At 37.6% G+C, this 16,789-nt stretch overlaps 2 protein-coding genes across 5 annotated transcripts; one reads left to right on the forward strand and one right to left on the reverse strand.

Moving 5' to 3' along the window:
* The first annotated feature begins 929 nt into the window (after positions 1-929).
* Positions 930-7,737, forward strand: dnaja2b (DnaJ heat shock protein family (Hsp40) member A2b). The gene is made up of 9 exons (XM_044124677.1): positions 930-1,135; positions 2,817-2,876; positions 3,174-3,400; positions 3,491-3,571; positions 4,197-4,330; positions 4,442-4,638; positions 4,765-4,909; positions 5,922-6,049; positions 6,145-7,737. The coding sequence occupies exons 1-9, from the start codon at positions 1,058-1,060 to the stop codon at positions 6,331-6,333; spliced, it is 1,239 nt and encodes a 412-aa protein (XP_043980612.1). The 5' UTR covers positions 930-1,057; the 3' UTR covers positions 6,334-7,737.
* Positions 7,738-8,458: 721 nt separating this feature from the next.
* LOC122835532 lies at positions 8,459-16,440 on the reverse strand. Of its 4 annotated transcripts, XM_044124682.1 has the most exons (18): positions 16,101-16,421; positions 14,502-14,594; positions 14,268-14,420; positions 14,110-14,198; positions 13,721-13,896; positions 13,450-13,588; positions 12,870-12,980; positions 12,481-12,600; positions 12,303-12,405; positions 11,887-12,010; positions 10,923-11,170; positions 10,548-10,842; positions 10,098-10,468; positions 9,765-10,007; positions 9,021-9,203; positions 8,844-8,948; positions 8,676-8,767; positions 8,459-8,600 (listed from the first exon to the last, which is right to left on the reverse strand). In XM_044124682.1, the coding sequence occupies exons 1-18, from the start codon at positions 16,260-16,262 to the stop codon at positions 8,531-8,533; spliced, it is 2,877 nt and encodes a 958-aa protein (XP_043980617.1). In that variant the 5' UTR covers positions 16,263-16,421; the 3' UTR covers positions 8,459-8,530. The 4 variants fall into 4 exon arrangements, with proteins under 4 accessions (XP_043980617.1, XP_043980615.1, XP_043980616.1 ...); XM_044124680.1 differs by having other exon boundaries at positions 8,844-9,200; positions 16,101-16,440; XM_044124681.1 differs by having other exon boundaries at positions 8,844-9,203; positions 14,268-14,375; positions 16,101-16,425.
* Positions 16,441-16,789: the final 349 nt, after the last annotated feature.

Genomic DNA, 16,789 nt, shown 5'->3' on the forward strand with positions numbered 1-16,789 from the left:
TTAACAACCAAGTGTTAAAAATATAATTGTTAGAAAATTTATATATTGAGTTTATGATAGGAAAAAAAAGATTGAAATCTATTAAGAACATCATGCATCACTGGCTATTTTTTTAACCTAAAACATTGACCATTACCCTGATTAGTCCTCCAAAATATCACATCCAATATTGAAGAATGGTGATTTTGCAAACACGGACAGTGCAATGACAATTTGTTATATTGTGCAGCTCTAAATGTGACCTACACTCAACTGTGAAAAAAACTAGAATAGTTTATGGAGAATAAAATATTAGGCCCAAACAGTGCATACTCTCAAATTAATATTCGAGTGGAAAGAGTTCCTCTTCATCTTCAAGTTTTAATGAGAAGCTTAAATGTTTTATGCAAGCAATGACTAGTATTTGCAACTAATTATATATTCATCCACAATTGCTAAGGTTTTGCTCCTGCTGAAGAAATAAAGCACCAAACATGACGCTGCCATCATCATGCTTCCATGGGTATGATGCTCTTTTACTCAGGTCCAGTGCTGTTGTTGCACAAAACCATTTAATTGTGGCTAGAGCTTTCAACGTTGGTTTCATCAAACCATACAAAAAAATCCCCCCCAAAATAATACTTTTGGGAGGCCTCAAAAGTATGATTTTAGCCGAGTCTTTGTGGAATTTGTGCAGGTATATGTCAGAATAAAATTGCAAATTTTTCTTAAATGGTTTGCCTTGTTCGTATTCTTCTTATATCACACAAACCTTGCATTTTGACAGAAACGTATAACTACTGTACATTATCAGTTACATTTTTGTCTACGTAGAAATATTTAAAATGTATACGTTTTGGAGAAGAAAATGCTAAAGGTAATTCAAAAAGCTTTAAAAGTTCTGAGTAAGTTTATCATAATTCATACACGAATGGGTTAAAATGGTTTCCAACCCTGGATAAAACTGCGAAGAAGCGTAGTGTGTGGATTAGAATGAACGAACAGCCCCAACCGGTGAACCTTGTGTAGCTCGCCTGATTCTCCGCAGAAGCTCTCACTCTGGTAGCCGGTTAGCACCATGGCGAACGTTGCGGACACTAGGTTATACGACATCCTCGGAGTTTCACCTTCTGCCTCTGAAAACGAACTAAAAAAGGTACGTCTCTTCTAAAACGAAAAACAAATAACCCGGACTCAGGAGGAAAGGTGAAGTTGACGAGTTAAAAGTGTTGTTTTGGCCTAAAAAGAACAAAAACCAGTGTGGGAGTAAGCTAGTTAGTTTACTGATTTGAAGCTAGTCTCGAAGCTTCCTAGCATGCTAGCCAGCTGAAATACTCATCTGCATCATGTTTCTAAGCATGAACCCCGACGATGGTAAAGAATTACCTATAAAATTGTTAATGTTATGATTCGCACTTGCATTCCAAGGTTGTAAATCCTTTATTTTAAACAAAAAGAGGAATACTCTACTGATAGAGGTTGCCGGTTAAACCAGTTAACCTAGCTATGGTTGTTTTGCTAATCCTGCCTATTGTCTATAAATTATCTTTACTTATTTTTTTTTCACCAATATTAAACATAAGTTAATGCTGTAGAAAAACTTGTGTTGGGACAAATGCAGGTTCTGTAAATGGATATGAGCAGGTAACTGTGGTTACTCCACGGCCTTCTAGAAAACCTCGTGTAACTGTAGCAACCAAAACATACATTGTGTACTTTCCTTTTACACGTTATTGGTCTAATAGCTAGCTACTTATTGACATAAATTTAGGTGGTAAAAAAACAGAACTTTAATCAGAGCTCTTCTGGTATTTTCCTCTTTTGATATCTGATAAAGATATTTTAACATGAGGCTTTGAAATTCCCTTTTCCAGAATGACCAGTTTTCAAAGTCTGCCGGTTTTCAAACGATCATCTCTGGAAGGGGTATTACTAAGTTATCAGCTTTTTTGCCTGTTGGGTCAAAAATAGCACATTACTAAATTTTGTTTTGTCCCCTTGCCCCTCATTGTTAAGGTAGGCTGTCCTAATTATTTATGCAAAGTAGAGGCAGCGCTTTCTAGTCTAAGAACAGAATTTTGGACCACAGCATATACACACAAATGTAGGTAAACTCTTTTTCACAATTTTAATGTCACGTTTACCTCTAGTTTTAAGTATTCTGATATATTACATTCTGTATGACTGTTAATTATTGTTCTACACTAATAATAATAATAATTAATAATAATTCTTATTTAAAATAGTTTACAATTGCCATTGGAAGGAGTTGTTATAATTACACCATTGTTTTTTAGTTTATCTTATCTACAGGTCTTCTCAAAAGATAATTAGAAAATCGGGGTACTTGTAGGTAATCAGTAATAATTACCTAGAAAAACAAAAATGTTATGTCTCTTTGAGCTGGTGGAGAAAGTAAATAAATCCTTAGAGTTGTGGAAGCTAATGAGACAGCTAGACATAGCTATTCTAATCCACTTCATCAGCTGACTATAAATGTCCAGATAATATTTTTTTCCAACTACAGCACCTGAAAAGCACAAGAACATGCATCTTTAACACTGTTGCAAAACTGGGAGTCTGACACAAATCCAAATGTGTTACTCTTATTATTGCTGAAGCTAGAGCAGATTGAGGAGTCAGAGATGACCTAGCAAATTCAGCAGGGTTTGACAACATAGCTCTATGTAGGAACACATAGAGCATATTTGACATTTGGTAACAACATTAGTAATATGAGCAGTTGGTTCATTGAAATTAAATAAACTGTTAAGTTTCTTCTTCAACAAAGCCAAGTCACACATTTGCTTAATTTTTGAATTTTTTCTTTGTTCCAGGCTTATCGGAAATTAGCTAAAGAATATCATCCTGACAAAAATCCTGATGCTGGTGACAAGGTATGAATCTGAAAAACATTTAACACTATGTTTAGGTGTTGTCGGTTTTAAAGTAGTCATCTAAAAACTGTGACCAATACGTAAAACTTCACCTAAATAATCAAGATTACACAGAATTTCAAATTGTAATACTAAGTGCAGATGATCACTACAAAAATAAAAATTTTAAGTAAATCAACACCATTTTTTACTTTTTACTTTTATCAGCAAAAGTTTTTACTTTTATAAAGAGCATCTGAAGTTGTGACATGTCTAATTTATTGAAATATTGATTTAAAAAAAAAATTCTTTTTGCAGTTTAAGGAAATAAGTTTTGCTTATGAAGTATTGACAAACCCAGAGAAGAAGGAGCTTTATGATCGCTATGGAGAGCAGGGTCTTCGGGAGGGCGGCGGCGGCGGCCCCGGCATGGATGATATCTTCTCCCACATTTTTGGCGGAGGACTCTTCGGGTTCATGGGCGGCCGGGGAAGTCGCAGCAATGGAGGCAAGAGGAGAGGAGAGGATATGGTGCATCCTCTGAAGTGCGTATTTTACATTTTCCAATTATTTTGACAGCTACAGTAAATTGTTCCATAATAACATGATATTTCCTGAACACCCTTATCTCTCAGAGTCTCTCTTGAAGACCTGTACAATGGAAAAACTACAAAGCTGCAGCTCAGTAAGAATGTGTTATGTAGCGCCTGCAATGGGTAAGTTGATTTGTTTTATTTTACATTTGTAAACCTGACTGTTTAAAACCTTCCTCAACATTTAAATAAGAAATACAAAGCTCCATAATTTTAATAAGAAGTTTTTCTGAGTTTAGGACGGTAACTTTTTTCTTCCTCTACATTTTTCACCCATCAATTTTTCAAACAGTTTCATTATAAAGATGGCATTGGACAAAAGCACATGAGAGAATCATTGCTGTCAGGAACATCAAGACCTTTTATTCTCTTGATGTGATAACTTTGAGAGAAACAAAAAAACAGTATTGTTACACAAATTTTTATGTAAAATATTATTTTATCTCTTTGAAACATAAAAGCAACAAGCATTGTTTATAATAGTTATATTACATTATTACTACTATAATGATTTGGTTAACATGTATTTTTGTATAAATTATTTAGATACCCAGATACTACAGCAAAAACAGAATAATCACCTGCTCATTTCTGAATCTAGTGATCTGTTTCTACAGAATAATATACATACTTGCCATTCTCTTTATAGAGTAATGTACAGTTTCAGTTTTCTCAGTTCATTTTTAAGAGTGTGTAATGTGTGGAGTACTGATAATAATGTTGCTTATTTGTACCTTTTGACTTGTAGTCAAGGGGGTAAGGCAGGAGCAGTACAGAAGTGTGTGACATGCAGAGGAAGAGGAATGAAAATCATGATCAGACAGCTGGCCCCAGGGATGGTGCAGCAAATGCAGTCTGTCTGCACCGACTGCAACGGAGAGGGTAACACTTCAACACAAACACACATCCCAATCCCTACAGAGATAAATGATGTCAATAGAAAACCATGGCCATAACTTTTTTTGAAAAGCATGCATGCGTATTTTTGTCCAGGTGAGGTGATAAATGAGAAGGACCGCTGCAGAAAGTGCGAGGGTCAGAAGGTTTGTAAGGAGACAAAACTTCTGGAAGTTCATGTGGACAAAGGCATGAAGCACGGCCAGAAGATCACATTCTCTGGGGAAGCTGACCAAGCACCAGGTGTTGAACCAGGAGATATTGTTCTGGTACTTCAAGAGAAAGACCATGAGGTAAACTCAAAACATTTATTACTGACCTTTGTTACTGCTAAAGGTTTTGAAATTAAATTATCACTGCTCTGTTTGATAAATCTTTACCAATAAATCAAATCAAAAATTGGGTTTTAACCTAAACAGGAGTTCCGACGTGATGGCAGTGATCTTCACATGGTCCAACGCATTGGCCTTGTCGAAGCTCTGTGTGGCTTCCAGATCACCATCACACACTTGGATGGACGTCAGCTGCTGGTCAAATATCCACCTGGCAAGGTCATTGAGCCAGGTAAAAAAAGTTTATTTCTTGTCATCTGCAATGCTTCATATAACCCTGAACACACTACAGCAGTGGTCCCCAACCACCGGGCCGCGGACCGGTACCGGTCCGTGGGCCAATTGGTACCGGGCCGCGCAAGAAATAATTAAATATGTCCGTTCTATGTATTGAGTCTGGAGGAGCTTTTATTTTGAAAATCGTACACCGGATGAGTCTTGCGCCAGCTCTGGTCAAATTATCCACCGCGTCGCAGTCCCCGGTCCATACTTGTCATTTACGAAGGCTTGGGCCGGTCCGCTGTAATAAAAAGGTTGGGGACCACTGCACTACAGGGTGTTGGCAGTATAATGTTCTGGTGATGCTTCAGCAAGGAGGGGCAAGCTGCCCGGTTAATGAAAAGATCAGAGGCGCTAATACATATTGCTATAAGGTTTACATATCAACTGAAATTGACAATTCTGATTTTTTTGTTTTACATATATGAATGCTACCTAACGGTGGTGTTACCGTTCACAATTTTTACTCTACATTGCAGTTCCTTTTTTTTAAGCAGTTATGAGAAACGGTGGCGAAACTTTAAACTGCTGCTGAGCAAGTTACTCAACAGGTTGTTGCTAGGAAACCAAAGAGTGAGAGACTGAATTGATGCCACTCACCTTGCTTAGCTGGCCTAGACAGGTTGAGAGATTTAAACTTTGCCTACAACCCCCCAGAAGTATGTGCAGTTCTGGAGTTCAGTGAAATTGTTGAATATTCTATCAGATATATTATCTCTTTATATTAATTATGTGTCGATTGTGATATTTATTACTGATTTATTGTCCTTCCCTACAATAAGGCTTTATTGAAAAGTTGCAAGTGGCGTTTTTATGAGAACATCTTGTTTCTTATATATTCAACCCTTAACTTAAAGCTTTGTATCTGTTGTGTAGCTCTTAAATTACAAATTTATATGGATCTAAGATACAGAATCTTAATATTTACCTTCTGATTGATTTTAAATCACTTTTTTTTGTTGCAGGTTGTATTCGAGTGGTGAAAGGAGAGGGAATGCCTCAGTACAGAAATCCATTTGAAAAAGGAGATCTTTACATCAAGTTTGACGTTCAGTTCCCAGAAAGCAACTGGATCAGCCCTGAAAAACTCAATGTGAGCTTCCGTCGAAGAACGTCTGCATTTATGCACTTTATAATGAAATGATGTTTAGAGCCATTACTTATTTGTGTTTTTGATGTCTCTTTAAGGACTTGGAGAACCTTCTTCCAGCCCGAGCTGACAATCCTGACATCGCTGCAGATGCTGAAGAAGTTGATCTTGCAGAATTTGACAGAAGTCAAGGCTCTGGGAGTGGAGGCAGGAGAGAGGCGTATAATGATAGCTCTGATGATGAAGGGGGCCATCACGGCCCTGGGGTGCAGTGCGCGCACCAGTAGAAAGACTCCTACATAGACTTTCACATAAACACCCTTCAAGTTCCATTGCTAGCACTACTTGAGACCTGATGCACATGCGCACACGCACACACCCAACACACACACGCACATGCCCACACACGCACACACACACACACACACAAACATTTTTTCATGCCTCCAGTGACAAGGTGATGCACAAAATCCCTAATAAAAAGTAAATAAGGCTCCCCCCTCAGTTCCATGGTTCCAACACTTCTCCAGAGAGATCGCAGTTGAGTGATGAACGTTTTTTAAGTTAGTAAATGTTTCCAGAATGGAAGTCTGTCTTCATCCTAAGCTTTATCTTTTTTCTGTGTACAACAGTCTAGTCTACAAGCTTCAAATATTGTTGACTATTTTGAGTTGAGGTGTGATTCAGTCATAAAGGAATAGATGCCAGTTCTTGCCAATAAGCGTGACTATGTATTTCCAGAGTGACATAAGAAATTGCTTCACTTTTTAAAATTATATTCAAGAGCCCCGCAGCTACATAAGCTAATCTGATTAGATTTTGAAATATTTAACCAGCCTCTAATTAATATGATAGTTTGACTTTAGGTTGTACTATCGTGTGCTGAAACTGTAATTTGCTTGTGCTTTATTTTGTTTTTTAGGTTTCTAGCTGTTGCAAACAATTTGAAAGCCCTGAGCACCTGACACACCAATATTGTTCTTTTTCCCTTTGAGTGGAGTATAAACCTCTTTATCTCATTGGTGTGAATGTTTGTGTGTTTGAAACAACAAACCTTGCAATTGTGCGTTTCATTAGACTTGACACTTTTGTTTTAAATGCGGTGGCTCAGTGTTGGAGCTTTTTCAGAATGTTCTAGCTTATTACTCTGGTTGGTGTTGCTGCTTTGTGGTGAACTGCAGTGAGATTGGATACCAAATAAAGTGAGAGGAGGATGAAAAATCTTAAGTCTTTGTAGAACATCTCAAATATACTTATTTCCCTCTTCTTACTTGAACTGCATTGTTGGAAAACTGCTTGGCACACACTCTACCTTCTATATAGACATCTTCCTATTGTACTGTTACTAGCCAAACTAACATCCCCTCTCATGATGCAACATTTTCATTCTCATATCTGTAAATAAAAACAGTACCAGTCAATGGGCGCATTTAACATTTACAGAAGTGTGATTCTGCAGTTTCAACACTTTCTTACAGAATTGAGCAATGGTCAATTAATGTAAATGTTCTCATGAAGAAAGTTAACTGGAGCCACTCTTGGATGTTTACATGCACCTCTGTGACTCATTGTGTATGTAACTTTTGCTTCTTGGGATATTGTGCACAGGTGAAGGGGGGTTCTAGTGAAATTTCATTGTTAATGCTTATGGTTGTCAAAGTGATAATTAAAATGTATATTAAACAACTGCATATGTGAATCTCAGTCTATTCAGTCATAGCCTACTGACTTACGGTAATTAGTTTCACCAAGAAAGAGAGACAAGTCTCGAATAAAATCAATAATTACACCCAAATGTGGTGTGAACTTTGAAAATGTTTATGAAGTGAAACAGTTTATGAAGTAACATGAAAATGTTTTGCTTCATGCAGATTTTTTTTCTTGCTTTAGTAAAACTTAAAGGCTTCAGATCTTTAAACTGACTTCATCCTCAAAGATAAACTGAATACACAACATCAAATATTTTCTTTATTGGAGAAAAGGGTAGCCTCCGTTATCCTTTTCTCCAAAAAGAACTCAAAGGCCTGTCTCACATTTAACAAAAAAGTAAATAAACGTCTGGATAATCCCTGAGACTGGCATGAAAATATGTGGATTGACGAATCAAAAAGTGGAGCCTTTTGGAATGTGGCTCACCTGAACACATCATTTTAGAAAAAGCACAACCCAACAGTTAAACATAGTGGTGATCTGGGGTGTGTGGCTGCCTTAATGATTGGCTGTAACCTATCTGGCAATGAATTCTGTTCGACAAAATAACATCACCCTTTTGTGACCCAAAGTTCAACCTCATTTAATCCAAAAATCTATTTAATACTGAATTTTGTATTTTATCTTTGTCTGATGTTAAAATATGGTAATCTGAACCATGCAACTGCTATACAAAAGCAAAAACAGTGACGTTGTGAGGCATGGAAATATTTCTTTAATACTTTGCATTAACAGTGATAACAATGGGACCAAACAACTTAAACCATCTGTATCTCAGCTTGCTTCATCTTCTGTCTCGTTCAGAGCAACAGGTGCTAGAAGTTCCTTAAATCCTGTCGTATTCCTAAAGGATGCAAGAGCATAGCAGTTTAAAACTACTCTTGTTTATTTTTTTTTACTTTAAAGCAGTGCTTTTTACCTGTCTCTTTTTGACTGCATGATGTAGGAGCGCTCTCTTCTGAGTTGCTCCAGTCGCTCTTTAACAACAGTCTTCTGCTGAGTCTTGTCCTCCTTCAACACAACATGTTACACTGCAATTATGCACAACATATCAGATGTTATAATAAGCTTTGAGTTATTCTGTTACCAGCGGTAGATCTTCTGTGAGATGCTTTAGTCTGTCTGTGCGTTTAAGGCCAAGCAAGTCTTCTTCTGCTTTTCTGTTGAGGATGATGGAGAGACGCTCCTGAACCTGAAAAACAATATTGGTGCACATCTTTTGTCTGAAAGGCACTTTCAGTGTCTTTCTGTTCACGGTTCTCACCCTAAACATCTGTCTCTCTTTGTCTCTTTGGTGTTTCTGTTCAAACTTTTTTTGCATGTCCACCAGGCTGCGCATAGTTCTCTCTCTTTCCACTGCTGACACTTGATCTCTCATCAGTTCGTCCCGTTCCAATTGGTCCGTTTCCAACATTGTGGTTCTTCCAGAGAGACTGGATGCTATCTGCTACACAAACAGATATTTATTTACTGTCGGCATGAAATTAACATTAGCCGAAATAAAGACTTAAAAACATAAATTGCAATGTACTTCACTTAGTGACTAAAATAAATTAACTTTTAATAATTTACTAATTTATTTAGTGGGTGTGTGTGCTTTACCTGTAATTTACCAAGGGACGTTTAACAAATTTGAGTGAGTTTAGGAATATATTTGGACCTGTATTTATAGCCTAAAATCGTATGCAGCCAAATTTGGTTTTGAAAAACATTCTAATGGTGCGCTGTCTGGCCCAGAGTTTAGATCAGCTGCAGCAGATTACTATATTCAGGCCACTTGCTGCATGTCATCCCCTTCTCTCTTAAAGATAAAAAAATCTTTAAAATAATGACTGATTATAGAAAATATTTAAGCATTCCGTCCTAAAAAGTAATTTCAGCTAAATCTTTAACAGCTTCAATGAATATGCTATTCATGTCCATGATGAGAGTATGTAAACATCTGACTGGAACTGTGGCAGGGACAAAGTTATGCACTGTTGACAAAAACAAACAAAAAATTAATTACTGTCGATTCTTGAGAATGAATCATTTCCTCGTTATCAGAGAGTTCTGACCCTCTGCTGTCCCAGCGTTCAGACTCGGTCATCTCTCTGCTGGTGCTGACTGTGTCACCAGATGTTCCCTCAGCAATACAGCCGAAGGAATCCCTAGAAAGATGCGGCTGTTCCTCCAGCAGGTTTTCTGCAAGTGAGCATGGATCAATCTCAGTTGCAGCTTCTCCTTCACTTGGTTGGTCTGGGATTGGATTCTGGTTCAAGGCCAATTAATTAAAACAAAGGAGGAGAAAATCAAATACACAACAGTGACAATGTAATTTGTCATGCTGCTAATGCAGTACCTCTACTTTTTTCAACTGCTGATCTGCAAACTGTGCATCATACTGAGCCAGAGTGTCCACCTCTTTGCTGTCTCTCTTCTGAACTGCCTCTTCACATTGTGTGGACTGGCCTTGGGTTCCTAGACTGCTCAGGGTGTCCTGATACTTTTCAGCTTCTCCATCTCCCTCCTCTGCCTTACGGTCTGCATCATCCTCAGGAGGTTTGCTCCAAGCCAGGGGGATCAAGGATCCCTGTTTATCAAAACTCTCAAGGTTTGTGTTTATGTCTTCTTCCCTTCCTGCTCCAGCCTCTGGAGTTGGAGCATTGGCCTGTGCATCAGGCACACACAGGATCTCCAGATAGGGTAGCTCCTCCATGATCGCCCCACAACCTGAATGTGTCCAAACAGATCACAGCCTCAGCTTTGGGAGTGTGCTTTCTGGTTTTGATTGTGCTTGCATTGCAGATACCTGAGCAGACCTCCTGTTTAGCAGAACCTCCAGCAGTTGGGACTTCCAAACGTTCCCTGCTGGGTTCATTAGTTAAGTCAGTAGTTGTAGTGGGAACTGATTCAGCATAAATGTTTTCAACTTCTCCTGTGCAGGATGATTCAGGTGTGACCAGCTCATTGTTGATGTGTTCAGCCAACATAGAGCCAGGGATTAGAGGATCATCTGACATCAGGAGATGGAGCAGGTTGGGGAAGCGCTGGGTTTGTAATTCAGCTTTATATTTTTCTCTCAGAGCTTGGGCAGCCTGTGAATCCTAACAAAACATACACTGTTATTATGTCAATTATGATGCCTTAATATTTGTCCCTTGCACTGGACAGAAGCAACCCTCACCCGGTGTAGGAGCACTTGCAGCAATGCTAAAGTTTCGCTCTCCTGAACCTTCATCAGTTGCATCAGAAGGAGCAGGTTGCAGTCCTCCACTAGAGACTGTGACCATTTTCCCTGCATGTCCATCTGAATGCTGGCTTGCTTTGAGTTGTTCTCGCTTCCATTCTGTGTCTGGAGCTGAGCATGGATTTGTTTTAGTCGTTTTATACATCCAGCCCTCAAGGAGATTTGGTCAGCATCAAATCCACCATCTGCAAACCATAAATAAGATATCAGAACTTTAGGAAGCCCATTGAAGAACTTCAACACTAGTTTCAATATTTATTTGGTATCATTTTCCTTTCAGAACATACATGTAACCATGTGACCTAAACTATCACCCGAAGATTAAGGAGAACTGGCTACAGTGTTCAGTAGCAACCCAGGAACTATAAAACATCAAGCCAGTTATAAATGGAAAAATGCTGAAGCAAGTCAGCATGAATTAAGATTTTTTAATCCAAGAAGGAAGCACTGCTTATGAAAAAGTTCCTTCAAGCATGAGCGAAATGTGTAGCTAATTTAATCAAAACATTATTTGCCTTCTGGAGAAAGGTTGTTTTTTTTTAGAGTGCCAGAAAACCAATGAATTGAGATGAGTGCTTACATTTCAGATAAAAGAAAGGATAACATATCGGACAGAATAAGACTTCTTTAATGACTATAAAACCGTCTGGTTCCTCTGAAATGTGTCAATGAAGTTGGATATATGCATTTGAGCCTGTATTTAAAGCTTTGATTTATGAAAATCCACAAAGTATTTAAAGTTATGCACCAAATTATTGTGGAAGATGGTTATCATTCATTATTAAAAGCCTAAAACTGATTCATATAAATGAGGAGTGAATGTAAATGATGAGGATTCTAGCTAGTTGTAGCAATGAACAGACATCAGAGGGAAAGAAATGCTGGAAAAAACAATACTTACTATCTTTTGGAGGTATTGCGCAGCCTGCCTCTTGTAAATCCTCTAGGGAGATCCTGTGCAGCAACGTGAGCAGATGCTTCCTCTCCTTTTCCTGAGTCAGCACAAGTAGCTGTAGCTCTGTCCTCTGATAAAGTTTTAGTTTTGTTACTGAGAAGAAAACAATCTGCAGTACTTTCTTTTAGAGAGATCTTGCACCCCACACAAAACATAACATTCTGCCTAGAGGTTAGTCTTATAGTGTCCAGAAAACACATTCCCTTCCTGCATATTCTGTAAACCACTAATGTTAAATTAATTCTTAAAAACATGGATCTATAACTGATATCAAAGGTGCAAATAAAGTAACAATTGTCTTCCATATATTGCTTGAGCTACACAATAGCGAGAAGACGTCTGTTGTCTATAGTTTGAAATACCTGGTCTGTTGTCTCAAAGTCCTCCTTTCCTTCCTCTCCTTTGTCATCATTCTGTAGCAGTAGAGTGACATATTCTGCTCTACATGGACTGAGAACCTGTGGCCTAAAAATAAGGACAAGCTTTAACAGTGCATGCACAAAAGGCTGGAGACACATCCTGTAGGTTTTGTAAACTCACCATGATTCCCAGGATTGATGAGATGCCAGCAGAGCGCTGTGAGATTGTTTTTCCCTCTGAGCTCTGTAAATCGCCAGAAGGACATGGAGACACAAAAGCCTCAAACTTTTGTCACACAGTCTGGAAAAAAAAAAAGTTAATTAATTCCTGTTCGGGTAAGAGCTATATCCAAGATTATGTAAGCGATATAATTTGAGATTTTATTACCTTTAATGTTTTTTCTATTTTCTATTTATTTTTTTTTACATTTTGTCATGTTCTCATATGCTTTCTGTCCTTTTGGTATAAGCTCTACGAAAGCTTTTGCAATGTGCTGCATGTGAGTAAAATGTATTTTCAAACAACTCATTCTCAAAATACAAGCGCATGAATAAATAGTCTGTAATCACCTCTGACCCAGGAGTGTCAGCTGATTTTGTTCTCCTTGACAAAAAGTCTGCAACTGATTCAGGAGAGCAACAGCTGAACATGATTCCTCTCTTAACTCAGAACATCTTGTTCTGCAGGGAAATATACACATATACAAGAAATTCCTTTAAAATGAATCCAACAGGGTTACATCTTAAATTTTTACCCTCTTCTATTTTGTTTTAATGTTCTAAAAAAATACCCAAAACATATTTTCTGACATAAAATACTATAATTCATTTAATTACAAAATTTTAACATTTCTCCTTCTCAAATAATAAATCATAAAAATAAGAATTTCTCTCAAAACCCATAAACCTAGTATATAAACTAGCATTTGTAATATATGCCAATCAGATTAATTGTGATATTTTCACCACCATGGATAGATATATGCATGATATGCCATCAGCTTTAAATTTTGACGTTATCCTCACGTGTCAGACTTGTAATGATTTTGATTGATTTCTGAGAGGAAACATGCTTTCAATTCCCGAAACTGGTGGAGAGAACCCTCCAGTGAACACTGGTGTATTTACAGACTTTGTGGTTGTGGGTTACTTGTATATCCTGAACGCTCCAGGGAGGAAAACCAAGCCCAGCATGTCAGCAGACTGCAAAACTTCCTCTGCCATAGTTTCCAGTGCCTCCACTTCCTTTCTCTGTTGCCAGGGAAGCAGCATCTCCCAAACACTCTGGGCTGAGGAATCACCAAACACAGATGTGAAACAGGAACACATGCACAATGCTGACGAAGTTATTGTCAGGACTGGGAAGTCGCAGACATTATTCGGGGTTATTGAGTGCACAGGTCAGAGTGTCATGCCCTTACTGTAGTGCTCCTGAAGCATTTCTGTGTAAAGCAAGTGAGTCACCACATCATATTTCACTTCCACTAGAAGGATGACATCCGACAAGGAGACAGAGCCCCATGTCTGACCCTTGAGGCCCAACCTTTGGTTACACAAGGGGGAGGGCAAAAGGCTGCTAACACCCTCTGATGCCAGTCTGAGAGGAACAAAGACAATGAAACAACAAATATACATAAAAGAAGCACATCATTACATCATGGACAAAAAGGGTTAAATATCTTTGATGTTACTTAAACCTTGTTGTTTGCAGTAGAATACTCAGCAATGTCCCTAAATGTAAAATTTGCATCATGCCTATACAGACATTGCAAAAGAGAATAATTTTTAAAGTATGCAGAAGCATGCTCACCTGGCCCAGCACTGCTTGACGGCTTTTTGGAGCCTCTTCAAGCTTGTGGCTGTTTGGCAGAGCTGCTTTTTTTCCAGCACTTTCTCTCTCTGTGTATCAAATGTAACATTTGAGAAACAGTAGAGCAAAAAAAGTCTTGGTTGCACTCAGCCACTTACCTGGAAAATGTCTATTTCAGCTGTTTGTGGCTGTGGGAGTCCTGACACAGAGTTAAAAGCATTTCTTAAAACTTCTGAGTCATTTCTTTGGGGTAGCTTTTGCAACAGCTGATGAAGATTTCCACTATTAAGAAGCTGACAGTCCCAGTAAAGCTGCAGAAATGGCAACTCTTCTTAGCACTAAATGAAAATATCAAAAAACAGATCTATACAAAAAAAGCAGAATTATTGTACCATTTCGTTCTTTTCCTTTGCCCTTTCCATTTCAAGGAGCACATCCAAAACATTTGCACTAGTACAGGACCAGCTTTTGTGTCCTCCTGCAACCTAAAACACAAACAGTTCTGACAAAAAAAGTATTGTTGCATGTTATTTATGTTGTTTTGTCTGTTTTTATGATAAAAGGTAAAAATAAAGGACCGGTAATTATAATAAATCAACTGCAACATAAGCTATTCAAGGCAACATTTAAACTATGTGTATCATAAATAAACATAAATAAAAATGTTCTTGTTGACAACTGATAATCAGATCATGTCAAAAATATCTTTCACAGTTTTATGTTTATTTTTGCTTGGTCTGTCTGGGTAAATATTACAATGTTCAGTCATTGATGTGTTATTTCCACTTTTTCAGCCAGATTGTACTACATGTACTACTTAAAGATTGTAATATTTAAAGAAACATTTGAAGTGTTTAAGACTTCTATCAAGAATTTTATAACTTCTGGAATCTCGTTTGGATTTTTACCCGACTGTGATCTCACTTCATCAATGTCTGTTTTTATGTGCCTATGTTCATTAAGAAGCTGCACCAATCTGGGTTAATATTTCTTGGATACAGAAAGTATCAAACAAAACACGCCCTTGCCCCAAATGCAGATGTGTCATTTTTTTTTTTTTTTTTCATTTCTGCAGAACAAAATATGTTTGTTTTCAGGGTAGATTAACATTCTTACCCAAAAGTTATGTTTATTTTTGCAATTAATGTTAGGATAATGTTATGTTAGGGTATTTATATTTAACAATTAAGTGCAGTAAATGACAACCCCCCCCAAAAAAAAACAACAGGTGGTGTGGCTGAGCTACTAGAGAAGTCAAATGAGAATGATGAAAGTGATGGTGCAAATGAATGTCTCAGAGAAGGAGATTAGCTGGGGATAATAAAACTACTAATGCCTGTCAGTCAGCCATCAATTGAAACCAGGTGTGAGAAACAAGAAAACACCTAAGAAATGCAGGACAGTGGTCCCTGAGGACCACGGTTGGGAATCTCTGGATTACAGAGACGTAAAGGAAAAGCTTAATTAGAGACAAATGAGACAGGTGCATGTGGACAGGACAGGGTGAAGAGTCATTTTTCTTGATTTTACAAAACCTGCAAAGTTTTCTTGATTGCTAATAAAAATGTTTGTTTGCATCATTTTCACAGCATAGTTTTCAGTCTATATGCTTCCTTGTAATTTTGTCTGTCACTTACATATTTCTACTCCTAAATACATGTTGTCTGCCTGATATGTGAAAACCCCTTTGAAAAGTAACTGAAAACAAAAAAAATTTTTTGCCAAAGCCTAAAGATGATTGAGACCATTTTAGGAGGAAAGAAATCAAGTGAAGTTATCATAATTAATGCATGAACGGGTTAATCCCTGAAGTTACTCTTTATGAATAAGTAATTCTGTATTGTTTTCTATATTCGTTCTTCATTTTCTGCTGCATAATAAAATACTTGAATTATTTTCAGTGACGATTTTAGTTTTTCTGGCCCAAGTTTATAGTATTCTGCTGGGACAAATGAGCAAACTGCTGTTGTTTTAAATGAAAGAATTGTTACCTTTTTCATGGCTGCATCAGCGTCACTTCTGCTTGAGGGCACATGAAACACTTTGCAGAAGAGAAGACTAATGTCTTCAGAGGAAAACTCTGCCCCCTCAGACATGCCGAGACACTGGTGAAGAGCAGGAATAAAATCCTGCAAGAGTACAAGCTTAGACATTTGCAGGAAAAAACAAACGGAGCACCAACACAGTAATGAAACATCTTACCTCCTCCATGTTTTCCGCACGACAGGCTAATGAATTATACAGAATATCGCTAAGGTTACAGCAGCCAGATCAGTTCGCCAAGAAACAAAAGTGCCCATGTTTATGGCAGAGGGAGACACAGGGGAGTGAAATGTGACACAAAAACACAGAAAACAAACCAAAGGCTGTTCAATTCTCTTGTGACTAAAAGAGTATTGTACTTCATCTGTAATGTCAATATTAAACACAAATTAATTTAAATAAAAATGCTAGAGCATATTTTTATGATGTAACTTTGGAGAGAAAATTACTTTTTCTGGCAGAGTTTAAATAATCTAAAACATTTAATCATCCAAAATGGATTCTATCTTAAGATGTCGTTTTGTTAAGCAAAACTGTCCTGGGACACGTGGACAACCTGCTGCTCCTTATATACCTGTTAGACAGGCCTGAACACTTGGAAAAAGAATTAGAACAAAATAAATAGTAACAATAATTT

This window comes from Gambusia affinis, linkage group LG08 (genome assembly GCF_019740435.1).
Source record: "Gambusia affinis linkage group LG08, SWU_Gaff_1.0, whole genome shotgun sequence".
Lineage (NCBI taxonomy): Eukaryota > Metazoa > Chordata > Actinopteri > Cyprinodontiformes > Poeciliidae > Gambusia > Gambusia affinis.

Coding starts and splice junctions, on each gene's coding strand:
- dnaja2b (XM_044124677.1), top strand. CDS start 1,058: ATGGCGAACGTTGCGGACACTAGGTTATACGACATCCTCGGAGTTTCA. Junction 1,136..2,816: donor CTGAAAACGAACTAAAAAAG/GTACGTCTCTTC, acceptor TCTTTGTTCCAG/GCTTATCGGAAATTAGCTAA. Junction 2,877..3,173: donor ATCCTGATGCTGGTGACAAG/GTATGAATCTGA, acceptor TTCTTTTTGCAG/TTTAAGGAAATAAGTTTTGC.
- LOC122835532 (XM_044124679.1), bottom strand. CDS start 16,262: ATGTCTAAGCTTGTACTCTTGCAGGATTTTATTCCTGCTCTTCACCAG. Junction 14,595..16,100: donor CTGATGCAGCCATGAAAAAG/GTAACAATTCTT, acceptor TTTGTGTTTTAG/GTTGCAGGAGGACACAAAAG. Junction 10,469..10,547: donor TAAACAGGAGGTCTGCTCAG/GTATCTGCAATG, acceptor GGACACATTCAG/GTTGTGGGGCGATCATGGAG.